The sequence below is a fragment of the Neolamprologus brichardi genome, chromosome 7, assembly GCF_056152115.1.
Source record: "Neolamprologus brichardi isolate AB-2024 chromosome 7, ASM5615211v1, whole genome shotgun sequence".
Taxonomy (NCBI): domain Eukaryota; kingdom Metazoa; phylum Chordata; class Actinopteri; order Cichliformes; family Cichlidae; genus Neolamprologus; species Neolamprologus brichardi.
Genome location: NC_142110.1, coordinates 22,099,798 through 22,127,229, shown reverse-complemented (window position 1 = coordinate 22,127,229; position 27,432 = coordinate 22,099,798). Strand labels below are relative to the sequence as shown.

Here is a 27,432-nt window from a genome sequence, read left to right as displayed (position 1 = left end):
AGTGTTTTATCAATAAACTCCTAATATTTTACTTACATATGAGTATTTAATGTTTACTTGGCTTTCATTTGGATCCATTCTTCTCACACACAGCCATAATGCCCAAATTGGAGCTTTTGAGCATTAACAAAGAAATGCACAAACCAGTTTGATGTAAGGTTCAAGTGTCAAGTAAATAAATAGAAAGGTGTGTGTGTGTGAGCTGGGGTGTATTACTGGAGCTGTAAAAGTAAATATGTATCTCGTGGTATTTTTGGTTTTGATTTTGATGTTTTGTTTTTTAAATATCTATTATAGCTCTTGTAACCACATAAATATTTTTCAGATATAAACAATACAAATAAGCCAAATATTTGATTTGAACAAAGTCACACATTTAAGTTCAACATTGGGGCAAATAAATAGAATCATTTTGTTTATTTATTTTACCTAATACAATGCTCATTTGCTAATATGATATAACACACACGTGTTTCTTGGGTTTTTTGTATCTCATAAATTATAGCCCTTCACAAACACCTTACCAGTCAGAATGGTCATGGCGTTTTCCCACTTGTGCCTCCCATATTTTTGTACACAGTGCAGAGTTGTCTAACTAATGAAAACTGTATCACATGTCATACAGCGGGCCAAATTACAGTTAGTGAGCAACTCCAGCTTGTTTTCTATTTTGAAACGTTTGAGCCTAGTAAGTTGTGCAATACCACACCATAGCCAGCTAAAACACTCCCCGTTTACATCTGACTGTAGTGCAGATAACACAGGTCAATTCAACCCTGGGAGGCTCCTAAATGCACCAGCTGAACTCTGAGACACGACTGACAAAATGACAATATTATAGATATCGTTCTGAGTTTTAATTAATCTTACAGTCAATGGAGAAACCAGGTAAGATGTTTAACTGGGTCGAGGAGTGGAACATCTCTTTTGCAGGCTGTGGATTCAGGAGCATTTACTACGTGGGAGCTTTGAGCTGTATCCTGGAGCGGGCTCCACAGCTGGTTCATGGTGCTTCTAAAATTTGTGGATCTTCCTCTGGGTGTCTCGTGGCTGCCGCTCTCACTGTTGGCATTCCCATTGGTGAGTCACATTTAATGTACACTGCAGATTACAGTTTGTCCAGCTCTTCAACAGTTTGTTTCTTAAAGAGAAATTAAAGAGGAATTCATAAATAAAATGTAACTCTTGGCATCATTCTCATATATAACACAAAATTGACCAATAAAAATATGCAAGTTTATTCTATTTCTACATGCCTTGTTGAATATATGAAAATATTTTGTGTGATATAATTCATGTTTATTGCAATGCGTTGTATTTTTGTATGAATCTTTTGTCTTTTTTCATTTGCACTTAAAGTACCTGTCCATTCATGAAGTTCAGGCATATCTCAAAACACATGGTGTTGTATCTGACACTAGGTGGTGTATTTCATAAGTTCCTGACACACAAACAGCTGATACAACAGTGAGAGCAAATTCCAAAGGTCGCACAGAATTCAAGGTCAAGTGAGGGGACTGTAGGGAAAACAACTGCTGCACAATAAAAAAACAGACATGTGGATAATGCAATGATACATCATAATGTCACTGGTTCTCTACATCAGCCTGAACATTTGGTTCTTCTGCATTTTCTCCCTCAGAACAGTTGTGTGCTGATATTTTAACCACAGCAAAGGAGGCAAGAAAACACACCCTTGGAGTTTTCCACCCGACCTTCAGCCTGCTCCGGACAGTCAGGGACTCCCTGCTGGAAAAGCTTCCAGAAGATGCCCACCTCCGGGCTTCTGGAAGGCTCTGCGTGTCTCTCACCCGAATAGCTGATGGGAAAAATGTTTTGGTGTCCGAGTTTGCCAGCAGAGAGGAGCTCATTCAGGTTGATCAGATTGGTGACTTTACAGAAAAATTGTTGGGATCTTTTAGGCTTCTCTGGTCTAGTGATCTAACCTCTTTACCTTTGCAGGTTCTCATGTGCAGCTGTTTTTTCCCTGTTTACTGTGGTTTCATTCCACCTTCATACCATGGCATGGTCAGTCGAGCTTAACTTTTTTTTGTATGCTTTCTTTGCTTTTACTGGTCTTATTATTGAAATAAATGAGTAGAGATTTCTGTGCCATAGACCATAGAGAATGGGAAAGAAAAAAATATCTGTCCGCTTCAAAGCTACAGGAGCATTTTATTGCCAGATTTCAGAGGCAGGTAAATTTGGGAATCATAGAAGTGGAACGGGATATCATTCATATATCATATCAAATCCTTTCTCATCACGCCCTGTTGCAGTTGAGCAAAGACAACCATCTCAGCAGTCTCAGCAAGTTTCATAACATAACCTTACTAATCGGTCTGTGATGTTATGGTGGGCATGGCCATCTTATACAGTCCATGGCTTTCTTGGCTAAAAGACGCAATATCTGGAGGCTTTGTTACAGCCAAAGCTTTAAATTTTTTCTCTGCTCACACTTTAATTTACTACTACTACTAACTCGCTCTACCAAGCGTGTTCACATTACTCCCATCTTATATTCTTTACATTGGCTCCCGATAGAGTTTAGAATTCGCTTTAAAATTCTTGTTTTAACATACAGAGCACTAAATGGCCAGGCTCCAGATTACTTATCCAAGCTTCTTATAAAATACACTGCTGCTCGTCATCTCCGCTCACAGACTCAGAGTCTCTTAGTTGTTCCCCGTACACGACTGAAGACAAAAGGGGACAGAGCCTTTCAGTCTGTTGCACCAAGGCTGTGGAACAGTTTACCACTACAATTACGTTTGCTTGACTCTGTGGATTCTTTTAAAAAAACAGTTAAAAACTCTTCTGTTCAAACAAGCCTTTTGTTGATCTACATATTTTATATTTTTTACATTATTTACATTTGATCTTTTACATTGTATATAATGTTTATTGATTTTATTGTTTATTTTAATATTTGTGTACAGCGCTTTGTGTTGTCTGTCTGTGAAAAGCACTTAATAAATAAAGTTTACTTACTTTACTTACTTAATTTTAAACTTATTCAAGGTTTACATAAGGTAAGTGGCATAGAGCACACAGGTAAAGAGGCAAGCACACTGAAAATTATGATTGAGCATACAAACAGCACACGGCATACATGTGATCTTTATTTGAGAGTCATAATCCACCTTTACTTTATAAATGCTATGGCTGCTTTGTATATGAGGACAGTTCGCGACATGTTTTTGTCACACTAGATCTACTTCGTCATCTCAGCTTGCCATCAATTTTGATCAGTTTTTCTTTCTTCTAAGCGCTACGTGGATGGAGCACTGAGCAACATGATGCCGTTGTCCGAGCAGAGAAACACCATCACCATGGCCCCGTTCTCGGGAGAGAATGACATTTGCCCCAGAGAAGGGTCATATAATTTCTTTGAAGTCCACTACGGAAACATCAGCATTCAGGTCAACACAGGGAATGTATATCGAGTCTGTACATCCTTCCTCCCCCCCAGACTTGAGGTGGGTTCATGTTCAGAGCTCACGACTTTAAAGCAGTAGAGTGTACAGTAATGTTTAACTGTTTTTTTTTTTTTTGTGAGGCAGAAGCTGGCTGAGATATGCCACAACGGCTACATGGATGCTCTTTGTTTCCTGAGAGAGAAAGGTGAGATTTTTCCACCTTCATTTTCTTTAGCATTTCTGGTTTACACCATAAAGTTACATCAAAACATGTTATCAACCAACTGTCTCAGATCTGCTTACAGCACAAAATATTCACAGCAGTGCAGTGGTAGGAGCCAAATCTCCTTGCTGTGAGCAGACGAAGGAAGTGGGTCGAGCAGAAGAGAGGATGATGAAGTGTCACAAGGAAAACCATCTGGACCACAGAGTCATTGAGAACCTCCCAGTGGCTATCAAGAAAGGTAAGGAGGTCAAGTGAGACGAGCTGATCATCAGATGTACAGAAGTTTTTCAAAAGAGTTGTTGTAAGACTTTATTTTAATTGAAAAAAAATTGTCCTTGTAAGAGTGCTGGTTCAAATGGTAAAGAGGACACGGAAATGGAAGAGTGTAATGATTTGGCATGAACATAAAACAAAACAATCATCTTTATGTTCGACTTTCATGGCCATTGGTCCTGGATAAACCCCAGTAAAGGTGGTTGCATTGACTCACAAAACATCAGTTGTGGTGTACAAACCTAAACAAGGGGTCCTGAAAGCCTTTTCAAAGATTAACTTCGGACAGTTAATGACATTTAGATAGTTAAATCGATTATATGTTAATGCTAACAAATTGAAAAAGTATTACATTAGGAGGGCATTACTTGCATCCACCATCTTGATACTGCTGCATTCTTCAAGGTAAGAAGATAGAGGAATCTAATGTAGCTCATATTTAAATAATCATAAAATATTTCTTTACATTAACTGTTAATCAGATAAATAATCTAAAGATTAAAGATCAACTTTCAACTTACAAAATCCTCTGCTTTCAGTAAAATGGTAGGCTGTAACAGTCTTTCTGATCTATTCGGTGGATTTATATAGACTGCCAGGTCTGTCCACTGAGCAGCAGAATATGATGTAATCTTAAGATTTTAAACTAGTGATTTAAATTTCCCATTTTATGTAAAATGTATTAAATTGAAGTTTAAATGAATGAACAGTGTCATTTATACCACACACTAGGTCTCTCACAGGTAGCATGACACATAATTTTATGTAATTTCCACCCTTTGTGTGTCTGTGTTAGTGCTATGTGAGGCATGCAGGGATTGTCATGACAGTAGCAGCTGGAGGCCGCATTACAGGGACTTCCTGACAATGAATTTGTTTACCTATCTACTTACCTTCCTCATCTTACCTGTTGAGCTGACCATCTTTTTTACCAAAAGGTAAAGTGTGAACTGTTTGATCTGAGAGTTCCCTAATATCCCATTCTCTACTGGGCTTTGGAATGAACTTGAGTTAATAACAGCAATTAGTACTTCAATTTCTTTCTTTTTTCTGTGTTTTACTGTGACAGCATGGTGTCATTCAGCTGTACAGCACTTTGCAGGTTGTTACTGTGGTCTGCAGATTTCTACAGGCAGAAATGGAGTATTAGCAATGATAGCATCAACAGGTATGTGTAGATGAAAATTCACAATTTTACCTCTTTAAAAAAACTGATTTAACCTTAGGATTATTAACCCTTAAGGACCCACAGTGACACTGGTGTCACTGCCTCTTTACACTTAGAGACTTGGTTATATATGATTCATTTGATATAAGACCCCCGTAATTTTCATGAAAGTAGAAATAGGTCTGGGCTCTTAAGGGTTAAATCTCATTTTTGTCTTTCTTTACATATGCCGTGTCTTTGTCACTCCAACAAACTGTATCTGTTGCTAATATTATAAGGAGGTAACATTAATGAAAAGCTCATCTTTTGTGTGACGGTAATTTTTAGTTTTTTCCTCTTCATATTCTTCAGCGCATCTCAAGAGAATAACTGCATCTGCAGGTCATCTGGTTCAGACAGCAGGAATCAAAGAGGACGAGACATAAATACACAAACTCTGAAATCAAAGATGACCTCAAATTCTAAAATGAATCTCTGCTGGGACACCAATGGCAATATGGACCTTATTCCCCCTGTCTCAACTAGAACTGCATCTGGCCAGGTGATGTTAAACACACCAGGAAAGGGACGTGTAATCAACCATAAAGAAAGTGGAAAAAAGATTGATTAAAGGAAACCAACAAAGGAAAACAAAAAAAAAAATAAAAAAACTTCAGCATTTGCTGAACATGTTGACATCTTATCAACACCATGAGTCTAATTGTAATGTACAACAGGAAAATAAAAAGAACGCCTTTTTCTTCGCAAAGATTGAACAATAGTTACCATGTGATATTGAAACAAAGGTAAAACAAAAGTATAGAAAAAGCATCATCAGTAAATTTTAATGGACAAATGAGTCATTCCGTGTGACCGATATAATCATAAACATAACATAATTCTACAATTCCCAAAGCAAAATAAAAATAAAATAAAACCCATTATATGTTTCGTAACACATTTAAAGGCTGGTGAGATGATGCCTCTGCAGGACCTCTGACATCGAGTCATCACTTTGCATCTCATCAGTTCATAGCACCATGAATGTAACATTTTAATGCTAACCAAGTCCTCCCTGCAAACAGAGGATCACACAAGCTCACACTGATCAGTCAAGTTTATAAAATAAAATTTCTGGAACTTATCTGCTGTTTAAACAGCAGATGTGAAAGTTCTCATTTACTGCATTGCAGTGCAGTACAGTACAGTACAGTAAAAAGGCAAAACAAAGGTTTAAATGATGTGTGACTGTCTTTGAAAAGACAGTCACACATCATTAGCCACTTTCAGACAAGTATTAATTTGTATTCATCTTACAGCATCTTATCAATGGGCACTCCCGGTCATTCTGTTCTAAAAGTCAGAAGGGCAATCTTATTGGGCCAAACCTAGTAATATTTACGAATCACTTTAAGAAACAGACAGTATAAAAACTGGTGCTGAAGCGCCTTAAACCAAAGGCCAGCATAATGATTCATGTGGTTGTCAAAAAAAAAAATTCTCTGGAATGATGGTATGTGTGAAAAAAGCTCTGAGGAACATTACCATGACTTATGTCAGGACAGAGCACCATCGATGTTGAACGCACCATGTCTGAAAGAGGCTACTGTCAAGTCCCTGATTTCACATATTTAAAAAGACTGCAGTGAAGACGATCATGCTGTATATGTTTACAAGATCACAAAGAATTAAAAAGGTGCAGAAAATATATTCTGCAAATTTTCTAAAAAGTCCACTATGTTTTTTTTAAATATTCCACTCAGACACTAATTAAAAAGGAATTCTAAAACCTGACAAAAAAAGAGGTAAGAGCTAAGTTTGCTCAAGTCTCTGTGTGTAGCACCGGCAAGCCCTTTTCCTCATATGCTACCATCTTTTGGTCCGCTGCCTATGTCTGGAATCTGATCTGCAAAGGACTGGGTCATCCACTGTCCATCTGGGAGCTGGCCATCAGCTGTTTGTGATACAGTCGCCTCCTGTGCTCCTTCTGGGGGTGGAGAACACAGAAACAGAAGCATTTTTCTATGTAAGATGTGAACGAATGATGTCTGTAGCAAAGTTCATGCTCATGGTTACTCCAGCTCCTGGCCAGGATTGTGCCATCACTTTAAGACAAATTACACATGTCTGTGCAATTACATAACGCTACATTCACATCTGAGTAACAGACGGACTTATAAAAACTCAAATTTATACAAACTACACAGATTTACGCAAATTATACATACTCAAGTGTCTCAACAGGTGGAGAATACAACTACCTGAAACTAGGAACCATAAGCGCCGAGGACTGTAGATGAATGTTGGGTGCATCCGAGCTCGCCCTCAGGCTCACCTATCTGAATGACTTACCTGTATTTTCAGCAGATGAAAACGTGCAGTGACCGTTGCTCTGGCTTTCAGCTTGGCTTCCTTCAGGTCCTCTCTCGACATATGCTCCGCCATAGGCATCTTCATAACCAGGGTCGTATTGTTCTTCCTTTATTGCCAGCCTCTTGGCATCCTCTGTTGATATAAAAGGGAAAGAAATAACAAAATGCTTTAAAAAATTAATAAAATGGACAGGATATTAAATTAATGACTTCACTAATTTTAGTGGCTTTGAGGCATTTCTACAATATTAAAAGTAGGGAAAGTATCTATGGTAAATAATAGCGTAGTAGTTTTACTTTTTAAAAATTGAATTTTAATTAAAATTTCTAATTAAAGCCGCTGTAAAGGTACTTAGTGATGAAATTCAGGTTAGACAGCCAAGTTACACATTTTTTTAAAGAAAAAAACAAAACAAAACCCAAACACGCATACGCATGCACACACCCACCCACCCAGCCCTGGTCATGCTTACCCTTGGCCAGCTGAAGGTCAAACATGTAGTTGACCTCTTGGATCTCTGTGCTTCTTTGGACACCCTTCAGTTGGTCTCTGAGTTCTCTCAGTTTGATGTAGAAGTGGACTTTGTCCTGAGCACGAGGGAATTGGGCGCAACGAGCACTGGATGAAGGCATCAGAAACAAAGCCTGCAAAGAAGAAATAAACTCTTAAGTCAAGTCTTCAGAATGAAGTATCAGTTACTTTTAAGTATCACACTTGCAGTTTTTATTTTAAATTTCTTGCAGTTCTTAATTTTCTAGTTGTCTATATTGATTTCCTTTGATATCAATATGTTAATGATATCACTTCTATCACAAAATATAAAGACTTGCACATTCAATTTCGGGTCAGTTCCTATAATTACAAATTTAAGCCTTTATGAACAAAATACTAGAAAAATCCTACATTTTTGACATTTTATTCTTAATATTATTTTCACACTTTGAACATTGTCTATTAAATTTATTGAATAAATACAAATAACAGCTGAAAATATTTCTTAAATATTCTTGAAGAACAGTATGTATCTGTATCATTTCCACCAATATCTGAAGAAACCTTTAAAAACCTGACTGAAAACTGAGTTCTCACCACGTCACAGTCAGGGATCTTGTGTGGCTGCAAACCAAATTCGAGTTTTTGTGGTTTTTTACCAAACAGTTCTCTGCAGAACATTTCATAGATGCCTGTGGACAAAAGAAGATAACTATTAGCTTAAGCAAACTGTTTTATGGCAACTATTGCTCTTTGTTAGTAGGTGGGCTTACATTTTCCATTGAACACAGCAATAAGCGGCTTGTATTTTTTCAGCTTCTCCACAAGAATTTTGCCTCCTTCACGCAACTCTTTACTGGTGAGATGAAATGAAAGAAAAAGGTTTATGAAACCTATAAAATATTTTTTTTCTAATATGCTGACTGAAATCTTTTACAGTCATATACCTTGTAAGATCTTTGCTCCCTGGTGTTGCCCTGGCCACCATGTTGGTGAAGCCCATTTTATACTTAACAGGTAGGACGGTGTCATGCATGTGGTTGAGCTGCTCATCAGTAAATCCAGACAGAAACAAACACTTCCCTGAAATCAAAAAGTGACCAGGTGATTCAGCACCAAAGGCTAATAAATACCCAGAAGAATTCCATACAGGAAGAGAATTTACAAACTTCACAGAGAAAGGACCAGGACATGCTTTATTCTGTAAGGTAAAAATCTGCACCACTGTGTCAGCAAATCAATAACCTTTCTGAAGCCTAAGATCCATGTTTATGTTACCACAAGACAACTCAAAAATAATTACAGTATCATAACTTACAGAAATGATTTCCAGGACCTGGAAACCATCTTCCAATGAAAGCTGCCATCAGACCTGGATTGATACCAATCTGAAAGCAAACCGGTGAGGTTAGCCAAGCTTATGTTCACATTATGGTCTAGCAGTGAACTAGACATAATATATAATTATCCAACTAAAAAGTGAATCTTACAATGACATAGTCTAGGTTGTAGTCCAGCAGGTCTGGTAGAGTCTTTTTCATGACCTCCTCCTCTGACATGCCCTTGAAGCGGTCTACTTTCCTCTTTACCTTCTTGAAAGTTTCATCAATCTTCTCCTGTTTCCCATCAGCCTGAGCTGCCTTTTTGGGCTTTGGACCTGGTTTTGCTTTAGGTGCATTTGGGTCTTTTGGTGGCTTTCGTGCCTTTGGGACTTTTGGTGGTGTGGGTGCCCCTGGTTCCTTGGGTTGAGCTGGTCTGCCTCTCTTTTTAGCTGGAGCTATAAGAATTGAGAAAACAAAAATAAAAAAAGATAAGAGACCATGATGTAAGTACTGTTGGAAGTCATTTGCTCTTGTGTGGTGTTAAACTGCAGTTTTGGCAGACTATTTCTATATATCATCATGCCCTAATATACAGCAAATAAATGATATTAAAAAAACACCATATATAATGGTAGGACCTGTCACACTAAACTAACATTAGATGGCAGTAGATTTTTCTTTGTTAACAGGCTGCGGTCAGCTGCCCTAGCAAAGCTTCCTCCTTCCTCCAACTCATCAAAACATACTTTACACAACTGAGTTACTGACTACACAATATTCATGCTTTGGTTAATAAACTTACTTCCCTTGTCACTGTCTATGAGCAAAAGGAACTCTGAGCGACTGTAGGAAGGAGGAAGCCTTTAAAGCTGAGCACATCATGCTTAGGTGTAGCTCCAGCCAATTTACCTGCTCCTGCTAAACATCATGCAGCAGAAAACAAAACATAAAGGCCTAGTGCCCAGATAGGCAATTTAACTCATAATGTTTTGATGACCCCTATCAGACTAAATTACAGATTAACTGAACAAATATCATTCCAGCCCATTTTAAACCCTGATCCTAACTTATAACTAGGTGTTAACACAATAACTATATCAAAGTACGTTTTGTCAAGTTGGTGGGTTCCAGCTGATCCATCATGGGTTCCGGATTAACCATGTTTGCCATAGCTGGCTCTCCAGCTTGATGCTCTGTATAGTGAAACTGATGTTCAGGAATGACGTCTGAATATTGAGCCTGGAGAGCTTGAAACTGCTGGGCAGACCGAACCCTGAGGTGGAGGGAATTTAGAAAAACAAAACAAAAGCACAAAATGGGTAAGTATTTTTACAACAATCAAGTTGGCTGTGTGAGATGCACTGTGGAGTTAAAACAGATGTTAGCTGGATTACATAAACTATGTGCTTTTTGTTTAGGTCTTTTCGTATTTAGCTGAGTGGTGATAAAAGAGCAAACACATTGATTTTAATCATCTAATTACTAGAGATGGCACGATACCACTTTTTTATGTCTGATACCGATATCATAAATTTGGATATCTGCCGATACCGATATGAATCCGATATAGTGTGTTTTTAATCAATAAAACTATTTTTTTAATATATTGCTGCATTTTGTATAAGTTCATACTCAAGTTTAAATAAACAACAACACTAAAGCTATTCTGTTATACCTGTGTGTAAAAAATACACTGCACCCAAAAAATTTCATAGTTTAGCAACACTGATCAATCTAATAAACTTAAACCTACTCCATCCTCCCTATTCTGGTATTTTAAAGAGTACTTAGCAGAAATATTAAGCAACCTAACTAATAGGGTTGCAAACTCCCAGCAAAAAAAAAAAAAAATAGGGAACCACCCCCCACCCTCCACCTCATGATGCTTAATCGACATAATCAACTTTAATTTGATGCAGTGTGGAAAAAAAATGCACAGAAATAAATTATTTTTCAAGAATAATTAAATAGATTCAACATCTTTCTTCAACAGAATTGCAGACTGCACAGATGGTATCTTCCCAAAGGAAAAAGTACTATAGCTTACTAGGGTATATTAGACTTATCAGTTACTATATACAGTAATGGACTTCTATATATTTTACATAAGATTAAAACTTTGGGTGTAAGATTCAGATAATTATTTATTAAAAGCTAGACATTTTAAATGAGAATAAGAAAGAAAAGTATGTCTTTGTGCCCCCTTTTCCCTGTTCATGCCCTATCGGCCCCCCTGGCTAAACTTTGCTAGATCCGCCCCTGCACAGTTACCAGTCGTCAGCTATGTAGAAAAGGATCGTGGTCTAGAAAGTAATATTAAATAAATTCTAACAACATCTTATCAAGCTTAAACGTGCTGCTGTTGTTCAGCCGCTGGTTTCCTCTTTCTGGTGCGAAGTGGGACAAAAATAAACAAGAGAGACAGACTCGCGACAGAAAAGCCGATCAGCTGATCATTAAGCAGTTTCATGATTGAAGTAGCATCAGGAGAGGGAGGGAGAGAGAAGAGGCAGTCGCTCCATATATCGGTTGTTAAGCTTAACGTGGGAATGCTTTACAAACATTCAGAGATGAACTTACACACTTGCTATACTTCTCTCTGGGATAACTTCATCGGAGATGAAATGCCGGTTTGGTAGTGAGGCTACAAATACACACAGCCGCTCTATCACGTGATGCATACTGCTCCGACGTGCTACGGTTACGAGCCAAGTTACACCGTGTCGCAAGTTTTGTGAGGAGCTTTTTTTGATATTTAATGGATCGATTACATTTTTTATTTCTCTCCGATATCCAATCCAGTAATTTACATCAGTATTGGACCGATACCGATACGTAATATCAGATTGGTCCATCTCTACTAATTACAAGATCCCACATGTTTAATTTCAAGCATTTCTGACAGTAGTGCAACTTCATAAACTATTTAGTATAACACAAACAGATTAAATCTAATTAAAACTAAAGAAAAACATCAACAGCCTTAGTGGTTCTGCTATAAAGCAGGTTTACTGTGAATTAAATTACTTCTAAATATAGTAGGTAGAGCAGAAAAACTGGCACCTGACTCTATACTCTTTTCAAAACATTTAATATATATGTACGATTCAACTGAGCTTATGGTTTTTGCTTAAACTCCCCCCCCCAAAAAAACCTCTTGATTCTTGTGCCTGAAGAAAAGCAACAGCTTGAATATTAAAAAATCCTGTAAATGAACTGAAATTAGTTTGACATCTCTGGGTTAGCAAATCAAACACAACAACATTTTTTCCCCCAATTGTGTTCCACGTATCAGATCACATCATAAGAACACTGAGCTCTGATTAAACAAAATATACACCTTTATAACAATTGTTCATGATCCCAAATGGCATATTATTAAAATAATGATGTAAAAAACAAAACAAAATGTCAAACAGGCAACTATGTGCACATGCTTTCATTTCATAGTATCACACTTTGCCAGTTAGAGGGCTGCTGACATAATCTGGGTCCAGTCTGGCCACACTGTGGTGAGGAGGAAGACTCACCACTGTTGAAGGTACTCCGGAGATACAACAGGCAGTGATCCATTCAGCTTTTCTTCCATCTTTTGGGTGGTTTGACTTTATTAAATAAATCAATACGGATGTTGAAGAAACACAGCTAGGTGATGTACATGTGGTTTAACATATAAGAGTTTGGCAGTACATGAAATTGAACGCATGTGACAGCATACTTTAGTCAGGCTGTGGAGTTGTACAAGACATAAACCAAAACACAAACACCAACAAAAGATAACTTAAATGGCCGTGATACATTAAAGTAAAGTCAAATTACTAATAGCCGAATCAATTTAGTATTTATAAGAGTGGATATTTTAAATAGAGCATACAGTATACACCTGCTAAAATGTTTACCCTTTTCTTCCATGGCTATGCTAACTAACAAGCTAACATGAATTAAAACGGTTATACATTTCCTGTTTTAAAACAGGTTTAGAATACGATGCAATGAGGTAAAAGTTCGCGTTTGTGGCTATCAATTCAGATAATGATGACTATTTGTGGTAATATAAATGCTAAGATTTAATGCTATTCAGTAGCCGTGCCACAAGTACAGCTAATGTTAGCCAACAGCTAGCCGGGCAGTTAACTTAGCATGGATGAATGGCTTCGCTTCCACTAAGACTTCTCCCCATGAAATTGTAAACAATTTCTTAATATTATTACACGTAAAACATACCTGTTGAGGGCACTGATGAAACACTTCTTTTAAGGTAAGATGATTATTATTTTTCCATATATTCACACACTTCTATTCATAACATTTGAGGTGGAACAGATGCAACAAAGACATGACAATCCTGCTACTCAACTTTGACACCGGAACATCTTAAGGCTAAGATGTAGGGATGAATAGGAAAACTGTTCGTTATTGTAATAGGGAAAAAATAGCCCTATTGAATATTTTTGCATCATAAAATATTTTTGATATGTTATTTTTATAAGCATATCGGAGAATAGTGTTTTTAATGCAAATTCGACGGTATAAATCGTTAGAAATGAAAACGACACGCCCCTATTTTCGGATTGGTATGAGCTGCTCGGTTTAAACTCCGTGAGGTTGCTGTCTATTGGTTGACATCAGTCCCTAATTTTGCAAGTAGGTGCAGCATTTCTGTATTTAAATATTTTATTTACAACTAACATTACCACAGCTATGACAAAACAAGGAAAAATAAGAGGACAGTTTCATTGTTTTTACAGAATTAATTAGAAATGATAAGATGATTCATAACAATAAAGTAGTAACAGCTCAGCTACCACTATTGCAGCATCTTATTACATCTTACAGGCTTAAGGACTACATTGAGATACATTTCTTGTTTATTATTAGTTATTAATTATCTCCATTATTAAATTCATGCTGGATGCAAAAGTTATGCAAAAATCAGTAAATCTAGCCTGCTAAGACCTTGTTTTTAGGAGACTTGTATGCAAATTAACAGCGACTATCCCGCTTTTTAAAATGAGATTCATTATTCCCTTTAGAAGCCTAAACATTTTCACACTCAAGTATTTTTAAAGACCAGTGCAAAATAAAATGCACAATTCTCACAAAATCATGAATCAGGTATTTTGATGCAAGTATTTCATTCAAGGCTTTCAATAAGCATGAGAGAAACTCTAAATAATGAAATGCTCCTGTTCTCATCAAGCTTTGAAAATGTGTTTTAACTCAAAAATAAGCATTATTCAGTCTTTATGAATGCTTGACTGTGTTTCTTTTCTTATAGGTTATAACACATTTATAGCTTCTCATGATAACTCAAACAATCAGAGAATAGAAACACGCCAGCGTTAATTTACAGATTTAATAACTCTGCACTTACACATTAGAAATTCCAGAGTATACAGTCAATAAATCAAAAAAATACGAGTCTATGAAAATACAAAATAAGTCACTGGAAACATGTTTAATAAAAATTCAATAAATAGTATTTAAAAAACAATAACACCAAAAACATGCACATGTCTGAGTGCTGTGGGGGCTTTTCTGTTTTGTGCGTGACACTATGATGTCTGGGGAACAGAGGTCTTCTTCTCTCACAGTGTTACTTCTCATCCTTGGTGAGGCTACTAGGTCAGCTGGTATTTGGTATTTGTTGAGCAAATGTCCCGAGGTGTTACACATCATTATAAGCTGATGAGCATATAATGTGGATGGGCCTTTATGTGTGGGGTTTACATGTTTTCGCCATGCTCGCAATGGGTTCTCTTATGGTACTCCAGCTTCCTTTCACAGTCCAAACACAGACAAGGGTTAGGTTAAAAAAAAAACTCTTATTTGGCCCTAGGTGGGAATTTGAGCATGAAAGTTTGTCTGTCTCTAGCCCTGTGATTTACTGGCGACCTGTCCGAGGTGTACCCCGCCTTTTTCGCTGTGACTGGGATAGACTCCAGCCCCCTTCCAACCCTAAATTGGATAAGCAGAAAAAAAACAAAACAACCGATGGATGGATGGACACGTAAGCTACTTTTGATTGAATAAACACACAAATTAAACAATCTCAAGTTGTCAAGTTTCATGTGTTTTATGTCATTTTCTCCAAACTGTTTAATCCAGTGGTTCTCAAGCTGTGGGGCAGACCCCACTGATGGAGCACAGAGCTACTGCAGGTATGATGTGGTTCCAGAGTAAAACCGTGAAGGGAAACTACACTGTCATGAGTATTATTCTCTTTAGGTAAAAGAAACAAACAAAAGTTCACTAATGCTAATGTGCCAACCTTTATTTTACTAAAATTCACACTTGGATTTTTTTCTTTTTCTGAAAGGAAGTGCCAGAAGTAGTACATAAAAATCTCCTTAGATTTTTGTATAAAAGTTGTTTAGTTGTCCCATTTCATCAACTTCCGACTACATGATAACTACACTACCTGAGTGCTCCAGTAGGCAGGCTTGTTTTTTTCTCCTCCCCTGAATCTCTTTTAGTTCGAGGAGTTGTTGCTGTGCCTGGTTTCTTCATGCAGCACACTACAGCTTTCATACTCTGGATCCAGCTGCTCCTCTTTGATTGCAATCCTTTTAGCATCCTCTGCAGAACAAAAACATCAGCGGCGAGTTAATGATTTATTTAAGACAAATAAATCTGTGAAAATTGAAAAGACGCACATCTTTTTAAGCAGGTACCTTTCTGAATTTGACTGAGATAAAGACGGAATAGCAATCGAATGCCTCATGTTTCAGCTGTACTGTGCAGCTGTGATATTTACCTTTAGCTAGCTGCAGGTCAAAAGAGTACTCTGTCTCTTCCACCTCATGGCTCGGTGCCAGGCCTTTCATCTGGTCTCTCAGTTCCTTCAGCTTGATGTAAAAATGCACCTTATCTTGTGCACGAGGAAACTGAGCACAGCGGGGGCTCGATGACGGCATCAAGTAGCACACCTGAAAAGAACGTCAAATGCTATGAAGACTGTTGTTTGTATAGCTGAGCAGATTTATGTTGAAATCATTTCCTGTTTCCACCTACCGTTTCAGTTTCAGGAATTTTGTACGGCTGTAGTCCAAACTCAAGGTTCTTGGCCTTCACACCAAAGGTTTCTTTGCAGAAGATTTCATAAATGCCTGTAAAATGTACACAAAAATACCTTCAAAAAATAAACTAAATCAGCTAGTGCTAGTATCAAAACACTTCAACAAAAATGGAAAAAATAAAATTGTTTGCATCATTTTACCTTTTCCATTAAATGCTGCTATTAATGGCTTGTATTTTTGTAGCTTCTCAAGTAACTGTCGGCCTCCTTCACGGATCTCCTTACTAGGACCAAAAAAAAAAAAAAAAAAAAAAAAAGAGGACAAATTTTATTTTAAGTTACAAACTGTCTGTTTTGCATTTAGTTGTAGTCGCTTTAGTTAACTTTACCTGGAGAGATCCTTGCTGCCAGGTGTGGTCCTTTCTACCATGTTGGTGAAGCCGATGCTGTATTTCTCTGGCAGGCTCTGGTCATGCATGTAGTTAAGTTGCTGGTCAGTTAGACCCGACAGAAACAGACATTTCCCTGGACAGAAAAGAGGAGCTGAGTATAAAATCAACCAAGTGGCCATCTAGCACAACACTGGACTCAAACCAGCTTTTTTCCTCCTGATTAATCATGTTTTCCAGTTGTAGAAGCTCTAAATTTACAGAACTGTTATCAGCAGACATTGCTACTTTTTTTGTTTTTGTTTGTTTGTTTGTTTTTTTATACCATATGATCATAGCTGATCAACACTACTTTGTAAAGCAATAAGCCTGCAGAACAAGCATGGAGCTACTTCAGGTGAGATGCTGTTCCAGAGTAAAATATATTTATTTTAAAGCAATGATCCATGTTGATATTTTACATCCTAAAGTTGAAATAAGCAACAGAAAATTTTATAGCTAATATTTCTAAGTAACTACATCTAAATACGTCTTGATGCACGCTCAATCATCCAGGTAAATAAATCGCCAAAAGTTGATTCTGTTCATCTGGACGTAGCGTTTTCAGTTGGAGAAAGTGCATCCCAGTCACGGAAGCGTTGGATATAGTCTGTAAGAGATTACAGGATGCCCCCAGCCTCAGCAACAAAACCACTCTCGGCATCGATCAAGTGTGTTTGCTATTGGAACTTTGTCTTAATTCCACCTATTTTACATACAAGGGTCAGTTCTACTGGCAGAAACATGGATGTGCCATGGGCTCCCCAGTTACACCCATCGTGGCCAATTTGTACATGGAAGAAGAGGAAAAGAGGGCTTTGCTATCCTACCCTGGAACACCACCAAGTCATTGGTTCAGATATGTGGATGACACCTGGGTGAAAATCAAATCTCAGGACGTACCACAATTCACGGATCACATTAATTCAGTGGACCAACACATCAAATTCACCAGGGAGGATATGAAAAGTGGCAATTTTCTTCTTAGACTGTGAGACTGCATTTCGTTGCCTTGTACTTGTGACGTGTGCAATGAGAATAAAGTTGAATTCTATTCTATTCTATTTCCATCAGTAATGGGGGACATCTAAAAGCTGATGTGTACTGTAAACCTACGCACATGGATCAGTATTTAAGGTTTGACTCTCATCATCCACTGAAGCATAAACTGGGTGTCATCAGGACATTGCAACATAGAGCAAACACCATCCCCACTGACACAGCGGCCAGGGAAGCAGAAGAACATCACATCAAGAAGGCCCTGAGTAAATGTGGTTGTCCCAGCTGAACATTTGTCAAAGCTGAGAAGGCACCTAGAAAAAGCTCCAGTCGATCTAGGAGAGAAGGACAACCGCTGCCTAAGTGAAAACCTGTAGTGATCTCGTATGTGTCAGGAGTATCGGAACAGCTGAGACGCATTTTTTCTAAACACCACGTCTCTGTGGCTTTTAACCCCAAAACATGCTGCGCCAAAAATTGGTCCACCCCAAGGATCGGGTCCTCCGACACAAACAGAGTAACATAGTGTACGCTGTTAAGTGCCAGGAGGATTGCCAGGATTTATACATCAGGGAAACCAAACAACCTCTGGCGAAGTGGATAGCACAGCACAGAAGAGCTAACAGTTGTCAGGCCAGGACTCTGTAGTCTATTTACACCTACAGGCCAGTGGACGCTCTTTCAATGATGAGGATGCACACATTCTGAACAGGGAGGAACGCTGGTTTGAGCGCGGAGTCAAGGAGGCCATTTACGTGAAAGGGGAAAGACCCTCTCTGAATTGAGGAGGGGGCCTAAGGGTACATCTTTCGCCAATTTACAATGCTGTGATTGCAGCCATTCCCCAACTCTCTGTGAATGGTACTCATGACCATTGATCAGTGGGCTTTGATCACTGAGCTTTGATCAATGGTTGTTGATCAGTGGTCATGAGAATTTGCATATTAATGATCAAGGAACCAACCTCCCAGCTCATTGTTCATTCAGTGGTGCTAGTTTCAGTCATTATGCAAATGTACTTTTTATAAGATTGTGGAAACCTGCAGTCAGCTGAGACTGAAGAAGTCACCTAGATGAGTGGTAAAACGTCTCTTCCACTGAAAACGCAACATCCAGATGAATGTCCAGAATCAACTTTTGGGGATACAAAAAAACTTCAAGGACACTCCCTTATTCTGAAAAACCTACCTAGCAAATCCTCATACTCTATGGGGGATAAATCAGAAATAGTGTTGCATAAATGTTTTGCTGACTCTTTAAACATCAATATTCACCTTTTAAAAGCTCTTTAAAATTTGATGTATTCTGTTGCCTGCATTCAAACCTGACAAGTTACAACATTCAGCTGCATTTCATCATCATATTGGCATCTTGGCCACCTTTAAGGTCTCTTAGAACAAGTCTTAGCTATAAAACAATAGTGACAATGCACCCAGAGTGGGTCAAACAGGGTAGAACTGAAAATGAACACTGGCTCATATTTATTAGAGTCGGTAATGAAACTGAATTTAAACGTACAGAAATGGTTCCCTGGGTTTGGGTAATGATGTCCTTTGTAAGCTGACAATAGGCCTGGATTAATTCCAATCTGAGGAGAGACACAAAATAATTAAAGACCTAAAGACTGCAAGTTGGCCATGTCACAAACCTAAATCACAATTAGAACAAAAAACAAAAACACAGAGAACAAAACTGGACATACAAAATAACTCACTATCAAAATGTCGAGATTGTAGGTAATCACATCTGGCAGTGTTTTAGCCATAACTTCAGCCACTGACATGCCGTTGAAGCGGTTGAGAGCCCTCTTGGCTTTTTTGGCAGCCTCAACCTCGTCATCCTCCTCACGTGTCTCACCATCCTCCGCTTGCTGTTTCGGAGGTCGACCTCTCTTCTTCTTCACTGGTGTCACGTCTAAGAAAGAAGAGGAATTTATTGAGTACTGAATCAAAAACAAACAAATAAAAAAGACAATTAAAATACAGGCGACAGGATCTCAGAGAATGCATATTGAACAACCTATTGAGGAATTTTGATTTGTATTTTATGATGTCTTTTGTCTGGTTCATATGCAGCTCATTCCTTTAAACTGTAGTTAAATGTCTCCAAATTATTCTATGGGAAACAGAAGGCAAAAGTCGTTTTTTGTACAAATGGCAGCACACATATTTAAAATACATCAGATCTGAAACTTCTTGGGAAGAACTACTGTGATTGTAGCTTCTTCCATTACCTTTAGGTGGACCTGAAGGCTGGTGCTGAATACTTGGCCCGTGCTGCTGTGTATGCTGTGTGTGTTGAGCATGCTGTATGTGTTGTGTATGTTGATGCCGTGGGTGGTGCAGGAGTGCAAGATCTGGGTGCTGCTGGTGCTCTCTGATGTTCTGCTGAGACACCTGCTCCGGGTAATGATTTGGGGCTGGAAGGTAGCTCGGGTAAAAAGGTTCCTGATAAAAATTTGGATCCCGGTGGACAGATAGCTCGGCCATGACAGGCTCATCCACGGGACCTTCGGTGTAATGGTCCATGCTGGGATAGGGTGCCACATGCTGTACCTCAGGGTACTGCTGGCTGGACTGGTACCTAGTAGAGATGAGGGCGTGAAGAAGTTAAGCAAAAAAAGAAAAGAAAAAAAGAGGACATGAAACAGGATCCAGGTACATCAGGAAAATGTGGTGTGTGGAGAAGTGGGTGAATAAAACTTAAACACAGGACACAATACTTGCAAAAACACATGCGCTGACATCCACTAGTTCATATTTTCTGCATTTCATTTACTGTTTTTTTATGTAAATCAGGCACCCCAATTATTGTTCATTGCTTTTATCTAGTTTACTGATCATTTCTGATGATGCAACCTACAAAACTAACCTTTTTGCACCTCTAATTGTGTATTTTTACAATAATCACAAGGTTGACCAGAATGGAATGAAGATACTTTTGCAGAATATGACGATACAAAGACAAACAGAGGCCAAATATGTAAACTGTTCATTTTAACCTTGCGTGGACTGACGTGACTCTCTACAGGTGACAAAGTTTACAAGTGCAGTTAAAAAAAAGGCCTGTAGCAAACAAAGGTGTAATAAATGCTGGATAATGCACTGGCATGTTAAAAATGTATGAAACAATATTTAAAATTAGTCAGACAAACATAACAGAATATATCAATATATTCAAATTGTACAAGTATTGTTTTTCTTTTGCATGCCTAAATTTAAACCCAGAGTATTTCTGTTTCATATTATTCCTACATAATTACCCCTACTTCCCTTTAATCAGGAATCATGGATTACGGTAGTCAATTATCCTTCACAATTACACTTATCAGTTGCTACAATCCTAAATATAAAGTATACAAATGTGTAGGCTATGATGTCGAGTGTCAAATGACATTTATTTTCCTCCATCATGCATGAAAATGAAAACGAGTCGAGGAGATAACATGACAAGTTTCCCCAGACCTCCTGCCACCTCCAACACCAACTCACCACTGCTGAAAATAATCCGAGGGAACCGTCAGTGAAGTAAACTGGTTTTCTTCCATCTTAACTGTTGACTTATTTGAATACATTAACATTTATTCTGCTGCCAAACTCATGGATAAACATGAGAAATGTAAGCGGTAAAGCGCACACAGTAGCTTGTTGGCACAAAGGCAGATGCTACAGGAAGGTTTAGCTAACAGCAAACTGACGAGATTTCGAAGTTCTACAGTTGTTTTAAAAACGCAATTTAATATTAACAAACATAAATGTAAATGGGTAAAGTAACATACCTGTCATACATTTCTTTAGCTTTCAAATAAGGAAATAGGGACTGGGAGTCTTCCCAAAACAAAGACCATTTAAACGCTCAACATTTCGATTTGATCCGGTTGGCTGAAATGCTTACCGCCGCCTTGTGGTCACTGTGCGTACTGCAGGGATCGAATTTCGACGAGCATTTTAAACGCATCGGTGACGTCATATGATCGATAGAAAACTAAGAAGAACATTGCAGATCATTTAGAACTGTATTCGTGAAATCTGACACATAACACTTATTATAGAGCCTTGTACTAAAACTTTGCGAGATAACGCAAGCTACCGCTAAGCGGCGACAGACGGCACTTATCGCCGTGTATCAATATGAGTTTATGCTGTAGAAGAGTACTGCAACCGAAGATGGTTTATTTACGGAAAGTTCATTACTTCTCCATAAAATCAGAGGCGGATTCATCGTACAATTGAGAGGAAATAAGTCCATGGAAAAAAAAGACAGAGTGAGGACTCTTTATCAAAGAATTTCCAGTAGTTAGCTAAACGTCACGATCTGCTTCTGGTCCTCAATGACAGACACTTGACTTTAAGCTAGTAAGAATGAGCTTTAGACTGTGGACATTTACTTATTTGTGACGGGAACAATTAAAGTGTAGTTCTGTGTTAACAGTCTCCGTGTTTGGATGTTTTTAAACAGCGTGTTTTATGGCTAATCAGTAGCATCCTGTGAATGGATAGCGGCTGTGGATGTGTGAATTATTCATATACAGTGCATCTGTACAATATGTGCAGTCTGCCATACATTTGTAATATGAAAAGTACTTTGACAGTGCTGCATGCACAGCGTCCCGGTGTTGTATTGAGTTTTTAAACATGTTCAACTAAATGGCAGTGGTGCTAATTTTAGTAGACAGCTATAGTTTTATTTAAGAAGAAAAGGGGAAGCTTATATTTTTAGCACCAGATTGAAAAGGAGAGCTGAAAATGTATTGTTTATCTATACTAATTTCTATCTCTTCTTATATTGTGTGCTGTTTTTGACCTGTGTTTTGAACCTGGTCACTTATCTTTTCCTCCAGGTTGAGTCGGATCAGTTTGTGAAGATGCCAGCTGGGGTGTCTTGGGCTCGGTACATCCGGATGTTAGGAGCCAGTGTTTTGGCCATGTTTGCAGGAGCACAGGCTGTCCATCAATACTACCTGCCTGATCTGGTGAGGGACAAATTTAAGCCTTAGGTATCAACAAAAGTAAACAAAGGCCAAAACTGGAAGCTTCTATTTGCCAAATCGACCCAGGATTGTACTATACTGTCTAGTATGGGAAAACATTGTCAAACATTGGCCTGGTCGAACAAAGACTTCAGTCTATCCTATGCAGAGACCTTCATCAAGGATACCAAGATTTAAGTTTTCTGGTCACCAGAAAAGTGAAGCCAAAATTCCGGGAGTTGTTTTCTTTGGTCCTGAAATCCCTGAACTGGTGCATGACAATGAGTTCAAAAAGAAAGTGAGTAAGCAGCATTTGTGCAGGCTAACAGAGTTTTTTACATTCTCATCTCTCCTTTTTATCTGGAAATCTTGATGATGTCAGCAATGAACACGGGAAATGATTTTGTACAAATATTAAAGAAAACCAATAGCAGTGAAAATTTAATCTGAGCATAAACTGCTTGTTCTTGCAGAGAGAGACGGGTGTGCGGTCCAATCGTATAAGCAAGTGCCTTAAACCTTTTTGGAGCACACCGACTTCTTTTTATTTGGAATTTAATTAAAAGAAATTAACAGAAATAATCTTTAAAACAATTTTGGTGGGACATTCTTTAAATTCCAGACGTTTTATTATTATATTACACTGATATTGAAAAGTTTCAGAATGTCAGTGACGTGTATCTCAGAAATCTGATCAGTAAGCTTATATCGGATCGATAAAGGTCTGACGTTCTGAAGTTCTAAGTAGCAAACAAAAAATATTTTTTGTAGAGCAGTGTTATGGCCAGTTTTACAGCCTCCTTACTGACAAAGACATTACCATTGGCCCACCATACTATATGAAAGTACATCTTTATTGTTTCCTTTAATTTCAGACTGCAGCCTTTCTTTGTATTGATGTTGCCTTAATGTGGGAAAAAAAGATAATGTTGAAATAGCACTTATTTTTAAATGCATCTCAGTATGCTCATCTACAGTGGTTTATTAAATGTGAATATTTTTAAAATGTATTTAAACATGTTCAAAATGAAGTGGAACAATTTGGCAGTAATCTAGTTTTAGTGGTCCAGCCCACATAAGATCATATTTGTCTTTTATGCGGTCCACAAACCAAAATGAGTTTGGCACCAGTGATGTAGTGTTGCTGTGTACAGTCGAATATGTTTTTGTGTAGCTGACGTTTACATGCGCTATAGTGATGCCGCATTGTGGTTGTATTTCCAATTCAATTCAATTTTATTTATACAGCGCCAAATCACAACAGTCGCCTCAAGGCGCTTTATATTGTACAGTAGATCGTACAATAATAGATACAGAGAAAAACCCAACAATCACATGACCCCCTATGAGCAAGCACTTTGGCGACAGTGGGAAGGAAAAACTCCCTTTTAACAGGAAGAAACCTCTGGCAGAACCAGGCTCAGGGAGGGGCGGCCGTCTGCTGTGACCGGTTGGGGTGAGAGAAGTTTGTGTTTACTACCTGTTGTAGTGGTCACTCAAAATCCATTAACTCGGCCATTCTGCTGAGCATCACATCAAAAATGGCATCACTGCCAACCCAGACACCTCAAGCTGCTGTCACTGTTTTTCAGTTGGAAGTATGTTGATGTCCGATTCTTTGGTCAGAGTTGACATATTATGCAGGGAAATTGTGGTTGGAATTTGTGAGCAGTTTAATTACAGATGCATCCAACCAGCGAGCTTTCACCTGTCAGGCTGAGTTAAACGTGCTTGCTGTTCTCTTTCAGAGTATACCAGATGTCCCACCAAAGCCTGGTGAGCTTCGAACGGAGCTGCAGGGCTACAAAGTCAGAGAAGAAGCCTTAAAGAAGGTTAAATCTGAACAAGATACCGGCTGATGTGGATCTACATCCTCTGTGTGACAGACACTGAAAGAAGCAGATAGCACTAGCCCCACTATGTCATGTGTGGGATGTCTGCACATAAATATTTTCTGTGTTTTCTTCTAATGGGACAAACAGGAGAAGAATAAAGTACCATACCATTGGCTATCAGGGATCTTAAGGATCTTATCCAGATTATCTCCCCCCTGCTGTTATTGCATTTCTCCTTCCTTCTTGAATGTGTTTGCATTGTTGAAGTGCAAAATACTCTGAGGTTTTAATCATGAAAACATATAACGGGAGTTGGAGTCATGAAAGAGTTTATGGCCTCCACCATGGAGATAAAAATATGTTTTAAATTAAAAAAAGACATCAAACAAGAATTTTGGCAGCACTTTGTGGTACATGACAGTGATTTAAACTGAAATGCATACAATTTCCTTTTTTTGGAACAAAAAAATTTAATAGATATTTTTTTGGGCGGGGGAGTTGTTCCACTCATTGGATGACAACATGAGACTTATGATTTTTAATGTTGACTGTAATTGGCTAGGGAGGGGGATATGAAGTGTTCTTAGTATAGTGTGGCATGCAATGCATTAATTTGATCACATTTTTTGTTGTATTCAAGCTTGAAGTGCTTTTCATCAAAATAGCTTTTGACAGTCCTTTTTTTTAAAGATCACAAGTCTAAACTTCTACATGTTGGCAGGCGTAAGGTTTAAGTTAAGGTTAAATAACAATGGAAATAATGCCTTTGAAGTGATAAGTGCTACAGAGAAATGTAAAAGTAGAGTGTCAAATTATTTTTTACGAAGAGTACATGAGTAAAGTAATAAGACCCCAACACTGATTGTTTGAGGGAGCTCCTGTCTATCAATACAAACTGACATTATAACTGAGAAAGTTACACATAAGCCAAGATGGTGTTATAATTTCCAGAGGAGAATGTTTTTTTAAAAACTTTAATTTGGGCCTAGCTTTTACACATTTATTAATCGTGTTCAGTTGATAGTTATATAAATGCTGTTTAAATGGCTTTACCATGCAAGTATTGTAGATAATGCTTCAGGCAGCATATTTGATGGGAAGACTGGCTTCCCATCAAATATTATTGCCTTGCTCCTCTTCTGACCAGTTAATAAGCAAGTAAGGTTTATTTATGTAGCACTTTCCAAGAACAAACTCCACAATAAAGTACTTTACAAAGTGGTAAAAACCTGGTGGTCACAACAAAAGCACAGTCACCAGTACTTACATTGCTCAGCACTGTTGGATAAGAATATGGCTAAGACAGAAGGAATGTAACTTAGTACGTTTACTCAAGTACTTTACTGAAAAACAGTACTTCATTTACGTATTTCTGTGCTGTGCTACGTTCTGCCTCTGCTCCGCTATATGGATGCAGATGTCGTGCTTTGTACTCCATGCCGTACATTTTTAAATTGTAGATTCGATAGTTTATAGACAGATCATTTCTTCCCTGTTCATGGTTTCGGTGTGCCAACCCAGTGAAAACATCTTGGACACAGCCCTGACCCCGACCTGTGTATCATAGCAACAGGTTCAAACAAAAGGGGAAAAGATGGCGGCGCGGAGGGAAGAAGACGCAGCTGTTTATCTGGAGAAACACAAACTCATCGAGCTTATGGACAACCTGACTAGCATGCTCTTCTTTTACAGACCCGGTTAGAGCTTATTTGGTCTTTTCTTATACAAACACTGCATCCGGTTGTGCTAAAAACAAAAAACTACTGCAAAAGCTGGAAAGTTAGCTCGTATGTACTTACTGGGAAACTAAAGGACTAAAACACCTTTTTGTTTACCCAGAACAGTTTTTGAGCAGGGGATTATAATGAACTGAAATCCAGCTGTAAAATATCGGAGATATATTTACATATTTAGCCTTTGTTGCACTACAGACTTATTTTGTGCCAGATAAAATATTCATTGGTTAACTTCTCTTTCTCTTGAGAGAAATGTCTGTTTTGTGTTACTCTAACATGTTACTAACATTTTGCTTTTAATTTTCATCACCATATGTCCACCATGATTGTTTTGTTTTACATTGTTTCTTGTGTATTTTTCAGAGAAACCCAGAGAGTTTCTTATTGAAAAACTGGAGCAGCTAAAGCTGTCTCAACAGAGTGGTGTGATTGGGCCAAATCTGTTCGATGACTCTAACCTGGATGTAGTCTTTAGGATTATGGACCCTGATAATAAACAATACATCACTTTTGTCCAGTACAAACAAGGTGAGTGCTGAACTACAGGGACAGGAAGAGACACCTTAAATACTTGGGATGGAGCTGAATGAGACGTAAAATGAAGGAATCAACAATGAAGCACTGTTGCTTTACAACCTAAAGATACTGGGTTCAAATCTAGTCTGGGGCCTTTCTGTGACGAGTTTGAACGTCCTCCCCTTATTGTTTCTCTTCACAGACCTCAAAATTATGTAGCAAATGTATTCATTCTTTATATAGCAAAATGTTATTGTAATAATAATAACCATTCATCCCCACAGCTTTGACAATGATGGGCATAAAAGACATCAATGAATGTCCCGATGGTGTAAATGAAGATCGGATATCCCATGAGACGTTCAAAACAGAAGCGTGAGTAGAGCTTAGCAGTGGCACAAACACAGTGTTTACCAGAATTTTAATACTCAGCGTTTTGCGAGGGCGATTGTTAACTTATTTTTCTGTTACAGGACACAAGGTCTGGAGAGGTGCTCAGCAACTTATGTACAGCTGTGAAGTGTTGAAGCTACTGCCCAGCCCAGCTTTGAACTGTTTAGTTTGAAATGTTAAAATGTGTATCTTTATCTACCAATAAATTCAAACCAAAAAAGGCACAGCATTAATGGTTTGTTTTTGCCTTTGTTTGTATAGTCAATACAGCCTGTTGAAATGACCT

At 38.1% G+C, this 27,432-nt stretch overlaps 5 protein-coding genes across 13 annotated transcripts; 3 read left to right on the top strand and 2 right to left on the bottom strand.

Moving 5' to 3' along the window:
* The first annotated feature begins 765 nt into the window (after nt 1-765).
* Nucleotides 766-6,740, top strand: LOC102782388 (patatin-like phospholipase domain-containing protein 2). 4 transcript variants are annotated; one of them, XM_006782391.3, is made up of 9 exons: nt 766-1,080; nt 1,643-1,875; nt 1,963-2,028; nt 3,270-3,479; nt 3,564-3,624; nt 3,713-3,883; nt 4,715-4,856; nt 4,988-5,086; nt 5,438-6,740. In XM_006782391.3, exons 1-9 carry the CDS (start codon nt 876-878, stop codon nt 5,694-5,696), a joined length of 1,446 nt encoding a protein of 481 aa, XP_006782454.1. In that variant the 5' UTR covers nt 766-875; the 3' UTR covers nt 5,697-6,740. The 4 variants fall into 4 exon arrangements, with proteins under 4 accessions (XP_006782454.1, XP_035771077.1, XP_035771074.1 ...); XM_035915184.2 differs by lacking the exon at nt 1,963-2,028; XM_035915181.2 differs by having other exon boundaries at nt 1,643-2,028; nt 3,725-3,883.
* Nucleotides 5,884-13,635, bottom strand: LOC102782685 (G/T mismatch-specific thymine DNA glycosylase-like). Of its 2 annotated transcripts, XM_006782393.3 has the most exons (11): nt 13,477-13,635; nt 12,783-12,857; nt 10,359-10,525; nt 9,421-9,707; nt 9,249-9,318; nt 8,878-9,013; nt 8,704-8,786; nt 8,528-8,622; nt 7,911-8,082; nt 7,418-7,570; nt 5,884-7,052 (listed from the first exon to the last, which is right to left on the bottom strand). In XM_006782393.3, the coding sequence occupies exons 2-11, from the start codon at nt 12,839-12,841 to the stop codon at nt 6,925-6,927; spliced, it is 1,350 nt and encodes a 449-aa protein (XP_006782456.1). In that variant the 5' UTR covers nt 12,842-12,857; nt 13,477-13,635; the 3' UTR covers nt 5,884-6,924. The 2 variants fall into 2 exon arrangements, with proteins under 2 accessions (XP_006782456.1, XP_006782457.1); XM_006782394.3 differs by lacking the exon at nt 12,783-12,857 and having other exon boundaries at nt 13,477-13,633.
* A 958-nt stretch (nt 13,636-14,593) lies between these two features.
* Nucleotides 14,594-21,626, bottom strand: tdg.2 (thymine DNA glycosylase, tandem duplicate 2). Of its 4 annotated transcripts, none has more exons than XR_015719267.1 (10): nt 21,189-21,444; nt 19,931-20,280; nt 19,412-19,611; nt 19,216-19,285; nt 16,660-16,795; nt 16,472-16,554; nt 16,267-16,361; nt 16,010-16,181; nt 15,674-15,831; nt 14,594-15,210 (listed from the first exon to the last, which is right to left on the bottom strand). XR_015719267.1 is itself a non-coding variant. In XM_006782396.3 (10 exons), exons 2-10 carry the CDS (start codon nt 21,242-21,244, stop codon nt 15,725-15,727), a joined length of 1,269 nt encoding a protein of 422 aa, XP_006782459.2. In that variant the 5' UTR covers nt 21,245-21,256; nt 21,476-21,626; the 3' UTR covers nt 14,594-15,724. The 4 variants fall into 4 exon arrangements, 3 of the variants coding, with proteins under 3 accessions (XP_006782459.2, XP_006782460.2, XP_087699439.1); XM_006782396.3 differs by adding an exon at nt 21,476-21,626 and having other exon boundaries at nt 14,594-15,831; nt 21,189-21,256; XM_006782397.3 differs by lacking the exon at nt 21,189-21,444 and adding an exon at nt 21,476-21,626 and having other exon boundaries at nt 14,594-15,831.
* A 228-nt stretch (nt 21,627-21,854) lies between these two features.
* Nucleotides 21,855-24,893, top strand: uqcc6 (ubiquinol-cytochrome c reductase complex assembly factor 6). Of its 2 annotated transcripts, none has more exons than XM_006782400.3 (3): nt 21,855-22,052; nt 22,538-22,669; nt 24,415-24,893. In XM_006782400.3, exons 2-3 carry the CDS (start codon nt 22,562-22,564, stop codon nt 24,523-24,525), a joined length of 219 nt encoding a protein of 72 aa, XP_006782463.1. In that variant the 5' UTR covers nt 21,855-22,052; nt 22,538-22,561; the 3' UTR covers nt 24,526-24,893. The 2 variants fall into 2 exon arrangements, with proteins under 2 accessions (XP_006782463.1, XP_087699440.1); XM_087843314.1 differs by having other exon boundaries at nt 21,864-22,108.
* A 107-nt stretch (nt 24,894-25,000) lies between these two features.
* efcab10 (EF-hand calcium binding domain 10) lies at nt 25,001-27,410 on the top strand. Its single transcript, XM_006782401.3, has 4 exons — nt 25,001-26,198; nt 26,601-26,765; nt 27,038-27,128; nt 27,227-27,410. The coding sequence occupies exons 1-4, from the start codon at nt 26,096-26,098 to the stop codon at nt 27,270-27,272; spliced, it is 405 nt and encodes a 134-aa protein (XP_006782464.1). The 5' UTR covers nt 25,001-26,095; the 3' UTR covers nt 27,273-27,410.
* The last annotated feature ends 22 nt before the right edge of the window (nt 27,411-27,432 follow it).